The 19612-nt window shown below is 28.7% G+C and overlaps 1 protein-coding gene across 2 annotated transcripts; it reads left to right on the forward strand.

Annotated features, from left to right (window-relative positions):
* Window positions 1–1784: 1784 nt before the first annotated feature.
* LOC107853975 (serine carboxypeptidase-like 9) lies at window positions 1785–16761 on the forward strand. Of its 2 annotated transcripts, XM_047408921.1 has the most exons (14): window positions 1785–1997; window positions 2238–2383; window positions 4559–4635; window positions 4775–4897; window positions 5331–5433; window positions 7045–7082; window positions 7660–7761; window positions 8288–8374; window positions 8459–8611; window positions 14138–14209; window positions 14444–14562; window positions 15650–15763; window positions 16027–16072; window positions 16552–16761. In XM_047408921.1, exons 1-14 carry the CDS (start codon window positions 1843–1845, stop codon window positions 16633–16635), a joined length of 1419 nt encoding a protein of 472 aa, XP_047264877.1. In that variant the 5' UTR covers window positions 1785–1842; the 3' UTR covers window positions 16636–16761. The 2 variants fall into 2 exon arrangements, with proteins under 2 accessions (XP_047264877.1, XP_047264883.1); XM_047408927.1 differs by lacking the exon at window positions 7660–7761 and having other exon boundaries at window positions 1804–1997.
* The last annotated feature ends 2851 nt before the right edge of the window (window positions 16762–19612 follow it).

The raw sequence follows: 19612 nt of genomic DNA on the forward strand, positions 1-19612 counted from the left end.
ATGAAGGCAAGGGACAAGACCAACGAAGTTGTGCCAAAACAAATAGATTGACCTTTAAATTTTTAAAGATGTTAATTATAGTGATTTGTAATTTATTTATGTATTTTTAAAAAAATATATAATAAATTAAATTATTTTTTAAATATTTTAAGTTGTTAACTATTGTAATTTATAATACTTTTATATAATGTTCAAATAATACTAGATGTTACTCTCCTTATTCAAATTTTTGTGGCATTGATAGTCAATTATATTTTTCAAATAATTTAATTTTTTAATTATTGTGGTTTATAATACTTTTTCTTCTACTCCGATTTAAGTAGCACAATTGTTAGACGACATAATAATTAATTAGGGGTAATATAATAAAATCATGATTGAAGCAACAAAACAGACATGTCTTAGATGATTCATAATAATTAATTAGAAGTAATCTAGCTAAGTTATTATAAGAAAATATTTGTGGGAAAAAATTAAGCATGCCTCATATAAGACGTCAAGTTAATTTAACAATAAATATTATTAATTTTTTAATTCTTAGATGACTTTATAATAATTTATTATAAAAAAGTATTTGTGAAAAAAATTAAGTGAACTCATATAAGACGTCAAGTTAATTTAACAATAAATATTATTAATTTTTTAATTCTTAGATGACTTTATAATAATTTATTATAAAAAAGTATTTGTGAAAAAAATTAAGTGAACTCATATAAGACGTCAAGTTAATTTAACAATAAATATCATTAATTTTTTAATACTTGGATGAATTTATAATAATTTTTTAATACTTAAATGACTTATAATAATTGATTAGGGGTGATAATATCAAATTACGATTGAAGCAGACGTATCATAAATGTCTATTTTAATTTTTATTAAATATTAATTTTTTAATATTTAAATGACATATAATAATTAGTTACGGATGATATAGTAAAATGACGGCAAGCAAAGACCACGAGCCTAAGCTGCTCTCCCATTTAGGGGTGGGCACATTTTGGTTTAAATCGAAAAAATCGAAAAACCAAACCGAAATTTAATTTTGATTTCGGTTTTTTGATTTTTCGGATCGGATTTGATTTGTAATTTTAGAATTTTGTTTTTTCGGTTTGGTTTTTGGTTTTAAAAAAAAATTCGGTTTAAATCGAAAAATCAAAATTTTATAAATAAAAAAATAATATATATATTTAATTATATAATATATATATATATATTTAGTAATTCACATTCACAATTAATATTTAACTGAAAATTCGCATATGCCGCAGGCTGTTTATGGATTGTTTTAGTGACTCAAATATTTTATGGACTATATGGTGACTTTGGACTGTTTTATGGACTATTTATGTAGAAAGTATGTTGTTTCATGGACTATTTTTACGAGTTTTGTGTTGTTTTGTAGACTATTTATGCAGGGTTATATTATAGGTAATGATTAATGACGTTATGTATTATGTTAAGCTTATGATTATTTCATTTCGTTTTATCCATGTTGAGTTATTTATTATTATTTATATTTGGGAATGAAAAACAGGTTTGAAAAAAATAATTTTTTGAAAAAAATTCATCAATTTTAAATGCTCAGTTATGAAAAAGAGAGGCTAACCACTTTAATATTTCAAACCGAAATAAAAATCCGAAATAACCGAACCGAATTTGTAAAAATCAAACCAAACCGAATTTATTTCGATTTGATTATGAATGTTATTTTTATCAATCCGAAAACCAATAAACCAAATCGATATTAAATAAAAAAATCCAACCGACCGAAGGCCCAGCTACCCCCATTCACTTATAATACAACACTCAGAGAGTAGCAGTTCTATCAGAGCATCAATAATGGAGGACACTAAGTGTTCACAAGGCCGATTTCTCCGAATTATAATAACACTATTCTTCTTCTTGCTCAGTACTTCACAGTTCACCATGGCTGGTACTCATGTCAAGTATCTTCCTGGCTTTGATGGACCACTTCCTTTTTACCTTGAAACTGGGTAAGTGCTTCACTCTTTTCCTTAGATCAATCAAGTCGTCTTACTTTATTTTTTAGTTTATTTCAATCTGATAGTTGAGTTACCATTGGAGAAATCAGTACTCCTCAGTTATATGTCGGATGCTTTGAAAGCTTATTTGTTGTTGCAAGTAAACTTATTACTTTGATAATATTGTAAAAGCTCACTTAAGTTGTTAGTATCAAATAATCTAATGTGTTGTCTCTGATTCATGTATGTCAGGTATATAGGTGTTGGCAAGTCGGAAGAAGTGCAACTATTCTACTATTTTATAAAATCAGAGTCAGATCCTCAAGTTGACCCTCTTGTTCTTTGGCTCGTCGGGGGCCCTGGCTGCTCTGGAGTGTATGCAATTGCCAACGAAATTGGTAATGAACAACTTTCACTTCTTCAACATATTCTATAGAGAAAATGTTCTATTTCACCGTTGTATTATACGCAAAACAGCTGAGACCTCAATTTAAAGTGGTTCTATTACCCCTGAATGACACCCTTAGTGCCTACGTGGCACAACACATTGAAGGGTTCACGTAGGCGTATGTGTGTGCCACGTAGATACTAAGAGTGTCAAAATTGTACTTTTAATTAGTTCAAGGGAGGTAATAGGACCCCCGTTAAGTTGAGGTGTGTCTGGACCGTTTTTTGTATAATTCAAGGTGAAATAAGATGTTTCTCTATTCTATACTCTATATTTTTGTTATTGCCCACTTACGATTTAAGTTTTCTAAAGGCATAATAATTTCGAGATAGAATGCAAGATTATTTTATTATGTGTTGGATTTGAAGTATTAGTTACCTTGATATTATTTATCTCACTATTTATAACTCAGTAATGAGATATGTTATCTCATATGTATGGTGGATTAACTTATTCGAAGATAACTAATCTAAAGATAATTAATCCCAAAATAACTTACTCTCAATCAAACAATCCCTAAAGGGTCGTTTGGTTGGGAATATAATTATGCTGAGATTAGTTGTACTGGGATAAGTTATACTGAGATTAGTTATGCTGAAATTATTTTTTATTGAGTGTTTGGTTTATTGTATTCAAAGTAATATGCATAGTATAATTTCTAAAAATAAATTAATTGATTATCAAAATACCCTCCATCTTATTTAACTTTTTCTTATATATATTTCTTTTCAAACTTTAAATATTTATTCTTAAAAATAAAATTCTCATCTTATTTAGCTTAATTTTTTTGTGTGTGTGTATTTTCATGATTATATCGTCTGTATTTTAAAAATAAAACTTTCATCTTATTTAGCTTTAATTTTTTTGCATGTGTCTTCCCATGATTATGTCGTGTGTATTTAAAAAAAAATCTTACTACATCTTATTTAGTTTGAAATAAAGCTCTAATAATTTTAATATTTATAAAAATATTGAGAATTAATTCATTACAAATTTTATCTTAAAACAAACAAAATTTAATATTCATCTATATTTTATGTATTTATAAAAAGTTTTTAGTTTATTATTCATCAAATATTTAACATAAAACGTGAAAAATATTAAGATGCATAAAATATTCTTATATTTATTTAACATGTCTACCTATGTTATATAGTTTGTTAGCCATCCAGATGACCAAATTATAATGTTTATCATTTGTATAAATATGAAATTGCTACCTTACTATTTTGGTTTATGTATATGGTTATGTTTGTATAATTTATGGATCGCCTAAAGTGGTTGGGTTAGATTGATTAATTAATTATGCACATACGTACGTACATAAAGTGGCCCGTGCATGAATATAGATAGGGGTAGTTTTGTCCTTTTATAAATTTATTCCAAGAATAAATTATGGTGTGGATAACTTATCCCAGTATTATTTATTAGTTTCGAAATAAGTTATCCCGAATATTGTCAACCAAACATGCATTAAAAAACTTTATCCCGAAATTATTTGCTTTAACACCTCACACCAAACGACCCCTAAGCGTTATAGTTTGAGTTTAGAGGGAGGTGGTTTATGGTGAGATATTGATTGATTCAAATGTGGATGGAGCTTTCGGTTAGCTGGTCCATCTTAACTCAGCAGTTTTATGTGGCTTATAAAATTATGTAGTGTAAAAATCTATCACAGTTGTAATAAAAAGTAGATGTTAAATGTAAGCAGCTCAAATCCAAAAAGCTTAAAGGTTGAAATCCTACGAAATTAATAGATATTTCATAGGTCATAGGTTGTTAAAAAAATATTAAAGTTTTAGTCCAACTAAACAGCTCATTTTTCAACACATCTCATTTTCACCTAACTCCCGTAATCCCCATTCTAAATGCTCCACACCATAACCCCGCCCAGACTTTCCGTAATATACCCCATTCTAAATGCTCCACACCATAGCCCCGCCCTGACCTTCCATAATAAATATATGCTATTTGTTTAAATCACATACAAATATTTTTAAAATAATATATTTTACTTCTTACTAATCACAAGAAAAAGAAAAAATAAGTAAGAAATTCACTTATTTTAAAAAATATTTTCCATCATCCCAGACATTTTATTCTCTTATATATTTTTTTTTTCCAGGACCTGTACGTCTTGACAGTAGAGAATACAATGGGAGCTTGCCAACTCTCTCCTACAATCAATATGCATACACGAAGGTGAATATAAACGAGCATATATATATTTACAAACTTCAAATGTACGAATAATGAAATATACATAATTATTTATAAATTTTAGTATAAACTTTAGTTTATTGAAATATTTTTTTTGATTTTGTTCATGATGTTGAATCAGGTGGCAAATATTATATTCATAGATTCACCTGTGGAAACTGGATTCTCCTATTCACAAACTCAAAATGGAAGACATACAGACACTCACTTAGCATGTGAACAAGCTTATCAGTTTCTTCGAAAGGTAAAACATTTTTATTTTGTTGAAAATTTGAGATTATTTTTGCGTTCTTGAATTGAAAATAAAATTGTAAATCTGTCCTATTGATATCTTAGGAAAAAATTTATAATTATACATCTATTTTTAGCATAACAGACATATATTTTTAGTAACATGAACGGATGGATTACTATTTGGAATACTATTATGCAAATTCTAAAAAGAATATAAGCTAATAATTTGTGCTAAGTACATTAATTATCATATTTTTTTAAAAGGAAAAATAAAAAAGAAACGGATTGGATCATGTTGGGTGAATTGGGTTATGGATTTTTTTACCAGGCACAATTCACTCATTTATTTAATTTGTGTTTTTAAAAATAAGAACATATATTTAGTTGATGTGCAATGTTAATGTTATAATTTATTTAATTATCTTTCATTCGATAACTCTCAGTGGTTGGTTGAAAATCCGCAATACCAATCAAATCCATTTTACGTAGGAGGAGACTCATATGGTGGAATTTTTGTGCCAATTACCACTCGAGTGATATCAGATGGTAAGACTCCCAACTTTTTTATAAGTTACCACAAAGTATATTTTCGTGAATTCGTGGTCATTCAACAAAAACTTCATATATTATTTATATTGTTTTTGAAATATGTCTACTATTATCTTAAACAACTATGATAAAATAAATTGAATGGTGCACTTATTGAAAACTGGTCTCAAGTCTTAACTCCTCCAGATTAAGGGTTTAAATTTTATTTATTGCTCTCAGTTCCTTGTATAAGTTTTTTCTACTCTTCTTTGCTAATATAATTTAGAAGCTGGAACACTTTTAAGTTTTATCCATCTTCATATCCATAATCTAATTCTAATTATCCCTAGACAGAAAATCCCAAATCAATTTTACTGCTCTAAACCTAAATTGATAAATTACCATTGTAAAAATCAAACTTACATCTTGTACTTATCTTAAATAAAAAATAACGATACACCCATTATTTTGAAATTTTTACTTTGCCAATGTCTATAACATTTACCTCTCAACTTGAAGTAGAAAAGCATATCCATCCCGCACACCCATATATATATATATACACACACGATACTTAAAACTGATTTTATAATTATCATTACAAACTTAATTATTGTCGTAGGAAAATTGTTGAAAAATTTTAAACTTTATTTTTGGTTTTTTAAAAGTTTGAAAACTCATAAATAAATTTTGTGATTTGTTGAAAGTTTCTTTAAAAAATTGATGATTGAGGTTCATTGAAATGTCATTTTGAAATTGTGGTTAAAATTTGAATGAAAGTCTCAAGTCATATGGAATGGAACTTCGTGAGTTGAAGTTAGCAGGAGAAGAAACTTAATTTTTGTATAAATTTGTAAGTATAATAAAATATAATTTTATATGATAATATAAAAGTGTGTTTAAATATAGTTTATATACTATAATACTTGTATACAAAAGGCTGATACATTATTACAATAACTATATCATATTGTATACTAAGTGAATAAACATTGTTTAGTCCGTGAAGAATGGCCAAATTGACGCAGCAAGTGGTATCCCATAAGGGAGATCAAAGATCGAGTTCCCCTGTCAATACCTTCTCAGTCAAGTTCGTCGCACTAGATTTACCTAGTGTAATTTGTTAAGAGTCCGACATCAAAAAAAGAATGGGTATTTGGTCTCCTTATATGGACTTGAGCAACCCTCTCCTCATGAGCTAGCTTTTGAGGTTGAGTTAGGTCCAAGTTTCATTCTTTACATGGTATCAGAGTCAATCTCATTTCAAATCTTTGTCCATCGATGTTGGATCCCCATATTACATTATTCACGCTCTAGTTAACTAGGCCTGGGCGTGTAGGGAGTGTTAAGAGTCCCACATCGGAAAAAGGATGGGTATTTGATCTCCTTGTATGGATTTGAGCAATCCTCCCCTAATGACCTGGGTAGCTAGCTTTTGAGGTTGAGTTGGGCCCAAGATCCATTCTTTACATAGTTTACATCTCATGTGTAATTTTTGAGCTATTATATAGAAGCAAGTTTTATTCAATGCACATTCGAAGAGTAGTAACTGTGAATTTCCCTAAAAATTTCAAAAAAACAAAAATGCAATATGTCGTATTAAGTTTGAATATTTATGAAACTTTGCAGGTATTGAGGCAGGACTGGAGCCACGAGTGAATCTTAAGGTTCGTGCAGTTTCCATTTTATTCAGAAATTAAATTTTATATATACATTATAATTCTGAAAACCTTTTCCACAAGAAATTACTTGTCCATAGGAAGTCTAAAACATTTCTTCTGGTGATAATTAATAATAACACCATATCTTTAAAAGCCACTATCTTTCTTCTCAAATGATCTGTTATGACTTTTAAAAATAATTATCGTACCTTTAGAATTTTAAGATAAAACTAATTATTCTATTTCTATTTCACCCTTTAATAGTAATTATGTTTGAAAACTACTAACACTTCAATTATGGAATGGCAACACATAAATAAAGTAAATATTAAATAAAGAGATGTTATATTTTAGGATTTAAATAAGGATAAAACTGTCAAAATCCCTTCTGAATAATGTTTTCTTAAAAAAAAATACTACAAATAATTTAAAATCGAGGAAATATGTTATTGAAATTTTATTTGAATATTGTCCAAGAAAAAAGGAACATTCATATATATATATATATTACGTTGTTTTGCATTGTCTCTTAATCAATAAATAATGTAATAATTGTTTAAATTGTCCTCCAAAATGATGGTAGGGTTACTTCCTTGGAAATCCGCTGACATTTCTCTTCGGCTTAGACAACTACAAGATTCCTTTTGCGCATGGAATGTCTCTCATATCTGACGAACTCTATGAGGTCAACTATTTCTCATTAAGTCGTTTGTAGTTAACAATTTCTTTTAATTATAATTTATAGCTAATCTATTAAATAGATTTAGTGACATATTTTGTTGTTAAGCTATACAATTTATTTGTCGTACGGACTAATTTGGATTCACTCAGAGTAAATCCAGTAAGGATACAATGCTCGATTACGATTAAATGATTTCTATTTTAGAAACTTGATAGAACCTAAAATTTTTATTAAGCATAGAGATCGAGATTCTAATAATCCTCATCTCTCATCCGTTGTTGGGTGATCTATTCTAACATTTTCAGATTCATCCTAAGTAAATTAAATTCAGTAAGGGGAAAAAGAACTCGATTCCAAATTAATGATTTCTATTTTCGAGACTTTATAAAATTAAAATTTTTAATTAAGAATAGAGAAATTTCAATCATCTCACCTTGGTTGGTCTATCCTAACATTTCATCATCTCATTACATTTTACCCTTTAAAAAGTAATTAAGTGGCTAGCTCACCAGTGTTCTTTTCTCAATAGTCATTGGAAAGAGATTGCGGAGGAGAATATCAAGAAATAGATCCCAAAAATACACTTTGCTTGCAGCATGTTCATACTTTTAAAAAGGTAAATCTTTGTGTGTATATCTTTCTTCATCTATTCTTTCACATGGTTAATTTATAACTAATAAAGGTACACCACGTTCTGCAGTTATTGACTGGTATATATAAATACCATATTTTAGAGCCTGTTTGTGATTCCAACTCAACCGAAGTGCATAAACATTCTAGTCAAAGAAGATCCCTTGATGAGAAGTTTGAAAAGCTCAAGAGTCCAATCACACTCCCTGGGATGAAATGTCGAGTAAGGCTTTCCTATTAAATTATAAATTTAACTTTTATATACCAAGATGAATTTTTACCCAACTAGCTTAATAAGATCATTAATTTCTAGCATATTCCATATTTTTCTAGTTGCTGTTTTATTCGTTTAAGGTTGATAAACATTTGAACACAATAATTGCAGAGAAACTTGCGTAAGTGTATTCTTCGGCCATCTAATTTAGCTGGTTAAAGTATTCAGTAGCAATACACTTTAGATTTATATGTTGGGTATAGGTATGTATATGTATATATAGCATATGTATATTATAGGTATAGATATGTATAATACATGTATATTTGGTATAAAATATAGAATTAATACATAAAAATGACCCTAAACTTGACACCAAATTATAACTTTGACCTTAAACTTTGATAATGCACAAATAGGACCTTTAACTATTCAAAACCTAAACAAATATGACCTCCGATTTTGCAACTCCATGCGTGAGTCTCACTCGCGCCTACGTAGAAAGGTAATCCAATCACACGATGCCATGTCGTTAGAAGGGCTGACTTGGAGAGAGGTCATATTTGTGAAGTTTTGAATAGTTAAAGGTCATATTTGTGCACTGTCAAAGTTTTGCTTTTTGTGTTAAAACGACGTTGTTTTTATTATTATTATTATTATTATTGTTGTTGTTGTTGTTGTTATTATTATTATATTAATAATTTTTTTATTTATTTCTATAATAGCAGCACCTAACTTTTTATTAATTTTAAAAAAATATTATTATTATTATTATTTTATTTATTTCTATAGCAGCACCTAGCTTTTATTAATTTAAAAAAAAACAGCTACTAGCAGGGATCAAACTTGCACAATAGGATAAAGGAAACGCCCAAGAATATCAAATAACACCACTGGGCTATCTAAGTGCTTTGTTTCATGTGGTTCAACATTAATATACGTACATAAATATACATTTTCTATCTTATATATATACAACGTAATTTTTTTACCGAGGGGGTTCGGGTGAACCCCATGGCAACCACGTAGGTCCGCCCTCGTTAATTTAATAACGTTTTAATAACGTTAATTTAATAACATTTTAATTACGTTAATTTGATAACGTTAATTTAATATACTACTACTACTATCCTTAATAACATTAATTTAATAATCTTTTATTAAAACTATATTTTTTTTTATTATTAGTATAGTTTTATCTTTAATTTAATATTTAAATAAATAATATTTAGATATATTATATAACTTAAATTCGTCCTCTGCTTTATAATATATATACATACCCGCTCGATTTTTTCTTATGAGGCTGACCCGCCTAATTAATAAATCTTCAATATTGCTCTTTTTCCGCAATGACAAAAGAAATTAGATGTCATTTTCATCTTTGAGTTGAAAATAATGAAAAAATAATAGTGAAGAGTAATTTAAAGATCATATTTGTGCAGTTTTGAATAGTTAAAGGTCATATTTGTGCAATTTTGAATAGTTAAAGGTCATATTTGTCCACTGTCAAAGTTTAAGGTCATATTTATGTATTATGCTCTTAGATGGACGCGCCCAGTTTTGCGTGTTGAACACGCGTTTTGCCACGTAGGATTGGAGGTCATATTTGTTCAGGTTTTGAATAGTTAAAGGTCATATTTGTGCACTGTCAAAGTTTAAGGTCAAAGTTATAGTTTGGTGTCAAGTTTAGGGTCGTTTTTATGTATTAATCTCATTAATACATAAAAACGACCCTAAACTTGACACCAAACTATAACTTTGACCTTAAACTTTGACAGTGCACAAATATGACCTTTAACTATTCAAAACCTGAACAAATATGACCTCCGATTTTACAACCCCACGCGTGAGTCTCACTCGCTCCTACGTGGAAAGGTAATCCAATTACACGGCGCCACGTCGTTAAAAGGGCTGACTTGGAGAGAGGTCATATTTGTGCACTTTTGAATAGTTAAAGGTCATATTTGTGCAATATCAAAGTTTTAATTTTTGTGTTAAAACGACGTTTTTTTTTTTTTTTTATTATTATTATTATAATTTTTTATTTATTTCTATAGTAGCAGCATCTAACTTTTTTTTAATTTTAAAAAATTATTATTATTATTTTATTTATTTTTATAGCAGCACCTAGCTTTTTTTTAATTAAAAAAAAGCAGCCATTAGCAGGGATCGAACCCGCACAGTAGGCTAAAGGAAGCGCCCAAGAAGAGCAAATAACGCCACTAGGCTATCTAAATATCTTATTTCTTGTGGTTCAACATTAATATACGTACATAAATATACATTTTCTATCTTATATATACAAAGTAATTTTTTTACCGAGGAGGTTCGGGTGAACCCCATGGCAACCACGTCGGTTCGCTCCTCGTTAATTTAATAACGTTAATTTAATAACATTGTTTAATTATGTTAATTTGATAATGTTAATTTAATATACTACTACTATATTTAATATACTACTACTATCCTTGATAACATTAATTTAATAACGTTTTATTAAAACTATAATTTTTTTTATTATTAGTATAGTTTCATCTTTAATTAAATATTTAAATTAATAATATTTAGATATATTATATAACTTAAATTCGTCCTCTGCTTTATAATATATATACATATCCGCTCGATTTTTTCGTATGAGGCTGACCCACCTAATTGATAAATCTTCAATATTGCTCTTTTTCCGCAATGACAAAAGAAATTAGATGTCATTTTCATCTTTGAGCCAAAAATAATGAAAAAATAATAGTGAAGAGTCATTTAAAAGTTATATTTGTGCAGTTTTGAATAGTTAAAGGTCATATTTGTGTACTGTCAAAGTTTAAGGTCAAAGTTATAATTTGGTGTCAAGTTTAGGGTCATTTTTATGTATTAACTCTTTAAATTATATATATTAACAAATAAATGAAGTTTTACATTACTAGTTTAACATCATAAAATTCTAGCATATTCCATAGAGAAAAGACATCAAATCCCCCAAACTTGTCGCCAAAATTTATGTTAGACCCTAAACTAATCGAACAATTATATACCCCCTTAATAACTTTAAAATGAATTTTTTACCACCCTAAAAAATTATATCACTCTCACTACGGAGAGTGAAGTATACACGCCCCACATCATTGCCAAATTAGTGCCACACCAGTGCCATGTCATTGCCACGTAAGAAATTATAATTTTTTTTTTAAAAAAAAGTAATCCAACACACATATTATTTTTATATATTTTTTTTTAAAAGCAAAAAATATATATGTACTATTTTTATATATATATATAAAATATATTTTTTAAAAACAAAAAATATATATAAATTATTTATATTATATATATATATATATATATATAGACCCCCACCCCACCCCTTTTCCTTCTCCTTCTTCTTTTTCAACAGCCTACCCCACCCCGTCATTCCTTCTGCTCCTTCTTCAACAGCCCCCAATCCCCAACCCCCTTCCTCTTCTTACTCGTTCTTCCTCCATCTACCCTTCCTCCTTATAAATACATTCACACTCATACGCATAGAAGGGGAATATATACCTATTCATCTATACACACAGACATCCATCGTTCTCATTCACTGGATTTCCTTCACAATACACATATACTCCCTCACTGAAAACACAACCTCACTGGAAAACACTACACACACTCACACATCACATTGGAAAGAAATACAATGCGCAATACACACAACACCATACATGCACCCAAATGCACCAAAATACACACGCACCCAGACACACCAAAAACACACCACTGGAAACATGTTAGGAAAATCCACCAAAAACATACACCACCGGAGAAACGAACCACCACCAGAAAACCACAATTGATTGATCCCAGCGTCAAATTCACCAACTCATTTATCCAATTATACAAAATTAAATTCATCAAATTTGGTGAATTTTTGATAAGCACAAGACGAAGAATTGAGGAAAATTAACAAGAAATTGACATTGAATTGATTATGATGATGATCTTTTTTGGTAATTGGATGTAACCATATGAAAAAATTAAATAAAGGTGAAAAAAAATAATGGAGGGGGTTAATGGAGCTTAGTAATAGTGTTCTTGAGAAAAAGATAAATTTGACCTAAACGAAGAAGACGAAGAAACAGGGTGGGGTAGGGTGGGAGTGGGGGTACGAAGAAGATGAAGAAACGGGGTGTTGGGGGTGGGGGTGGGGGTAGGGGTGAGGGAAGGAGGGTGTTATGAAGAAGATGATGTGTGTATATATATATGCCAATGGTCTATCGGAAACAACCTCTCTACTTCCTTGGAGGTAGTGGTATGGACTGCGTACATTTTACCCTCCCCAGATCTCACTTTGTAGGAATATACTGGGTTTGTTGTTGTTGTAGTATATATATATATATATATATATAAAATATAATAAAGTGGCCCTTTTTTAAAAAAAATTTCAGTTGCTTTCCTTTTTTTTTTTGCCACGTCAGCCGTAGGGGATAAATTTAATTCACTTTAAAGTTGTTAAAGGGGGTAAATAATTACCCGATTAGTTTAGGGTCTAAAGTAAATTTTGACGACAAGTTCGGAGGATTTTGATGTCTTTTCTCTATTGCATATTTTGCTAGTTGCTATTTTATTCGTTTAAGGTTGATAAATATTTGAACACGATAATTATATTGTAAGGGAAACTTACATAAGTGTATCCTTCAACCATTTAATTTATTAATATTCCCAAAACATACACTAGCAATATACTTTCGATGTGTATGTTGTGTATAGATATGTATATGCATACAGAGGATACAGAGCATGCGTATATTATATGTATGTATTTATATATAATATTATTTGGCTTAATATATATATTACCTATACACTGGGTACTATTTTGTAAGCTAGATGTACAAATGACATTTGGCCGTTGTTTTTCCATAATTGTATTTGACATGCTATAATTTCTTCTGTTAGTTACACCAAGTGGCCAGTCTGTGTTCTTGAATTAGGTGTTCTTCCATTTTTCGAAAATTAGACCCATTGTGCGAGTACTAGGTTTGAATATTGAAATAATTGGGGTCGTTTGATAAGATGTATTACATGCAGTAGTATTGATATTATATATTTAATATCTTATTTGACAGTGTTTTAAATGTTGTATAATCAATATATGTATAAGTTATACATTATATTCAATATTATAATGTGTATAATTAAAATATAACAACTCATGGTATTAGCACCACTAGAATTATTAATATATGGATAAATATGATTAAAAATAAATGTACTTGGATACACCAAAATAAGCCATGCATAAGAAATAATCTCAGCATACCCAATTCTTGCATTATTGACCACAACAAATACTAATTTACCTTAATTCAACATTATTTTTATACACCCTACTAAACTATCCAAATGGACGGACACTCATGAACTTCAGACCAGTAATCTAATTTTGAAAAATTTGCCAACTTCTAAATGTAAAATATACCAAACTTGACTATTTGTGTAAATTGACGGTATTTCTTTCACTCTATACTATACTAAGGCATACTACTATTGTAGGAACATTGGTGGCACCTTTCTGAAAACTGGATTAACGACGATGCTGTTCAAGAGGCCCTTCATGTTCGAAAGGTATATTTTGGGCTTTTAACATATTTAATCGCTCTGCTGAAAATAATCATAGCCACGATCCAAGTATATAAAAGTTAATAATATCAAATTACACACACATATATGTAAACATTTTACCTGCTATTATTTTGATGGATTCTTATTTATGTTAATTTTTCCATTATTTTTCTTAATGGCAACTGGAATATGTAAGATTGATATTATTTTAGAACTAAACTGTAACTGTGAAAACAGGGAACTATTGGAATATGGGAATATTGCAACAATAATTTACCTTACACAAGTACTGTCGAGGATGCTGTACCATATCATGCATATCTAAGTACCAAAGGTTACAGATCTCTTATTTACAGGTCAGAAGAAAAATACGCTTAATTGTCCCCTTATGTGGCCGGTCTTGATTCTTTTATCCCCTAAATACGGTCTTAAATTTTTGTTCTTCAAAGTCTATAGGCTATAGTCTTGAATTTTTATTTCCTCTAAACAAGTTTTAATAATGTTTGCTTATAAGGCAAAACTTTTAGTCAGTTGTCCAGGCTCATTGTCTTGAAATGTGATGAATGCCTTATGGACAAGAGTTTGAACGTCTCCTTTATAGGCGACATATCTAAGGTTTAATTCTTGCCCATAAGCTAAGGTAGAACTTCCGGTCAACTGCGTAAGTTCATTATCTTGAAATGTCATGAATGTCTGCTTTATAAGCAAGAGGGATTAAGCGGCGTCCAAAAATCAAGACCATCCCTTATGAGGGTCATTTTTGTAAGAATTTCTTATGGGGGGACATAATATCAAGACCAACTAATTTTAGGATCATTTCTAAATTTAACCCCTCCCTCTCTATCCCAATTTATGTGGCATAACTGAAATTTCGCACAGGGTGTGGTTGAGTTGGTTTGAGGGGTGACTTCCAAAGTGGAGGTCGCGGTATCGATCCCCCTAATGCCTCCTTAATCTAGCTCGTCGCACAGAGTTTATCTAGTGCGGTTTACATCTCCTGTGTGATTTACGAGCGATTATACAGTGAGGGGTTTACTCAGTGCACACAAATTGCTCACCACAGAGTGCTCACCCGAAGGGCAAAGACTGTGGCAGAGGTTGTAGGGGCCGGGTTTTCCTAGAAATTCCAAAAAAAAAAAAAAACTAAAATTTCGAGAGTTAATTAAAAATTTTCTTTAGCGAAAACTTTTAATATTCTTTTTGAATATAATGACTTGTTAATTATTGTAATTTATCATATTTTTTACATACTTTTGAAATATAGAATTTATTTTAAAAAATATAAAATTTCTACGTCTAAATTCGAAATCAAAGTTTAAAATTTTAAATCTCAAAATTTTAATTATTCCATAGAGAGTAAAAGTTTTGCATGCTTTGAAACTTGACATAATTATCAATCAAACATAATCAAGAATATAATTAAATGAAATTTATTCTGAACAGCGGTGACCATGACTTAACTGTGACATTTCAATCAACTCAAGCATGGATAAAGTCTTTGAACTACTCCATCATTGAGGAGTGGAGGCCATGGACATTTGGTGGTCAAATTGCAGGGTAAGTTCACTAACTTTATAAAAGACGGAAAAAATTTATACAATTTATTTACATTTGTTAGCTACATCAAATTATATTAATATAATATGATTAAGTGATAAGTTGATGTGGAAGTATGTATTAATTAACGGTGGTTAAATAATAGAAATGCATATAAAAATGAATTCTTTTTATATATTAATTTGATGTAAGCAGTATATCTGCGAGTAAGTACTTTTTTCAGAATACTTAGGACATTTAATTTTATTGTGCTTGTTATATAGGTATACAAAAACCTATTCCAATAGAATGACATATGCTACGGTGAAGGTAAGAAGTCTTTAATCTTTTTCTATCATTGGCTATAATTTCTTCTAGGGTGTGTTTGGTATGAGGGAAAATATTTTTCAATTTTTTGATGTTTGATTGGTTAATTTTTTTTTAATTAAGATAAGTTTTCTTAAATAAAAAAAAAAATGACTTTTCTAATAGAAATAAGAAAAATAAGTTCCTTAGATAATATTCCACATTAATTGTCTTCTTCCTATTCTTCAGCACACCCCTCCTTCACTCCTCCACCCCCTCTTAGACACCATACCCCGATCCCCTAATCTCCACCCCATTATTGTTTTCCAAAATTACAATATAAATGGTATTTGGACGAAATTTTCTGCTTATCAAATATCAAATGATAAGTAAAAAAAAATTATTTATTTTTCAAAAATAATTTCACAAGAAATCTTTTTTCTTTATACCAAACACACCCTAGCTTTCAAAAATAAGTTGAAAAATATTACTTCTGCTTGCAGGGATCAGGTCATACTGCTCCAGAATGGAATCCTGCTGAATGCTTGACTATGTTGAGACGTTGGTTATATTATAAACCTCTGTAATCAAATTTGGTTTTGATTTTCTCATCTCATCTCACTCAGAGATATATTTGTAGACAATAAAATTCGTGGCAAGAATAATAATTAAGATAAAAGTATCACATCAATAGTAGTACTTGAATTTAAACATATTGAATTTTATAATTTCTATGAGTTGCTTGATTTTTTTTTCAAAAACAAATTTAAGGATTTTTGAGTTTGATCTTGAATTTAGCGGATTTGATCTTAACTTATACTTGAATTTGGGGGTTTGAAGCTTGATCTTAACGTATATTTGAATTCAAGAGCGTTTGAGCCTTATCCTGAATCTTCGTCTTGATATCTAGAGAAATATGTGAGTGTCAGAATATTTGTAACTTAGCTTCTAGGATGAAAAAATTGGGATAAAGATTAACTCTTCTCGGTGAATCAAATTTAAGTGACATAGCTATATTTGATTGGTCAGAATATGTCTTTTATACACATGACACATTTTCATTGACCTTTAATTTGATTAGGTATGTTGTGTCATTTTGATATGTGACATGATCCTATTGGCTTCTTCATTTGACTTGGAAGTTGGCATGCTACGTCATTTGACACGTGGCAACAAATTGGAACTATAGAATAAGATGAACTCTTGAGCTTAACTTGGGTTTGTCATTTGCAACTCAAATTAGTGGACTATTCTGATTAAATTGAATTTTAATTAAATTAATATTTTTTTAACTTAAATAATTAATTCAATTATTTTAACTAACAATATTAATTGGACTAATACATCTTAAATTTAATATACTTCAAATTTTTAAATTTGTCGAGATATTTAATCTTTTGAAGATTAGGCTTGAAGTATCAATTGATGTTTTAATTGAAATGATATTTGTGTATAAGAATATCATAAATTAATATATATCATGTCAAGTAAAAATGTGTTGGAATTGAATTAGATATCCTCTTATTATGTTTTGTAAATAGGGGCGGACCTACGTTAATTTTTGGGGTGTTCTGATACACATTGAACTCGACGGGGAATAAGTATAATTACATAGAAAACATACGAAAATAGATATAAAATATAAAAGTACCCACTAAAATAATAAGTTGGCCGGATGCACTGGCATTTAGAGCTCGTTTTGGATTGTTGCTAGAAAATTGTTTATTTATGAAACGCTTTTATACAATAGCTTTTCAGAAAAATACTTTTGAAAAAAATTAATTAATGTTTGGTAAAGTCATTTGAAAAGTGATCTTGATAAACAAATTGTGTTTGGATAATTTTTTTTAAAGAAGTGCTTTTGAGAGACAAATGACCAAAAAAGACATGTATAAATAGACTTTTACTACTAAAATTATTTTATAGAGAAAATTTATTTTAAATATCTGTTATAATATTTTTAATTAAATTTTATTTTTATTTAATTTAAAAGTACCTACTATAAAATTTTCAATCAGTATTTATGTACATAGATACATTAGAATATTAATTAATGATATAATATTACTTAATAATTTAAATATTGCTTAAAAATGCCATATAAAAATGAATTTAAAATAATATTCAATCTTACAACGTGATTCATTTGTCATTTATTGTCATTAATAATAAAAAAAGATAGAGTTATATATTCTTCGATCATCATCATAGATGATATTTTCAATTTCATTTGAAGAAAATGAGTGAAAAATAAAATAATAATAATATATAAATCATAGAAATGAAATAAAGAATTATGATATAAATATGAAGTATAAAATTTTTAAATCAAACACTAATCAAGTTTATAAGATATGCTAATTAATTAATAACGTATATGTGTGTTTGTAAGTGATAGGATTATTTTTTTCACGAAAAAAATATTTTTCTGCTTTTGCTTTTTTAAAAAAAGGTGATTTTTTTTTGCTTTTTTTCAGAAGCAGAAAAACTGTTTCTGCTTCTTTCTAAAAGTACTTTTGCAAATTTATCAAACATTATTTTTTTGAAAAAATTAAAAGTGTTTTTTTTTAAAATATTTTTTTTTTTGAAAAAAATAATTCCAAATAGGTTATTAGTTGGATCTTAAGACTCTCCACTGAAAGGGGCGCCCCAGATTTGAACCTCGTTGAGGTGTTGTTTATTTTTTCAACTTTTTCATTTTTTTTAAACTAAAATTAATGCTCCAAGTCTGTAAATTTTCAGTTCAAGTTTTTTGCACACGCCCAAGTGTCTTTTTGGGGGTTGACTTTTCAATTTTTTTTACTATTAATTTTTTTGTACTTTTTCTATTCTTTTAAAATATTAAAGAAAAAGAGAAGTTTTCCATTTTTATCAAAATATTAAATTCTTCTTCCCCAAAACGGCAAAATCAAGCTTCAAGCACCAAATCTCTATCTTCTTCTTTCATTCTTTTCGATCTTATTTTTATTCACTCATCTCAAAACATAGGTATATTAATTTTCTTTATAGTTAGTTTAAAATAGGATTTTATTTTGAATTTTTCTATGATGTTGTTCTATTTCTTATAAATTACAAGTTAAGGACTTAATTATTTTTTTACAAACCTTCTATAGTTTATTTTGATTATATAGGATCATATATTAAGTTATTGGCTATTATATTATTGAAGTTTTTCTACTTTCAATTAATGGGTTTAACTACTCAAGTTTAGCTAAATTTAATTTTATTTCGTTATTGAAGGAGTTTGAAAAATAATTCAATGGCATTAGTTGTTAAATCAAGTAGAAAATATATGAAAATATCTTTAAAATAAGTTTTTGTAGTTGACACGTAACTATTTCTTTTATTTTTAAATTTGAAAGTGATTTTGTTTGCAAGGGCTATTAATTGAATCTTGTTTTGTAGGGATTATCATAAATCTATATGTATCGGTATGAATAAATTTGTCATTAGATCAAAAAAGGGCAACCAAGCTCTAGTACTGCTATTCCACCCATTGCTTCATCCACACCTTCAGAAGTTCAAAGAAATACAACTTCTTCAAAGAATAAGTTTGAATATTTG

The sequence above is a fragment of the Capsicum annuum genome, chromosome 1 (assembly GCF_002878395.1).
Source record: "Capsicum annuum cultivar UCD-10X-F1 chromosome 1, UCD10Xv1.1, whole genome shotgun sequence".
Lineage (NCBI taxonomy): Eukaryota > Viridiplantae > Streptophyta > Magnoliopsida > Solanales > Solanaceae > Capsicum > Capsicum annuum.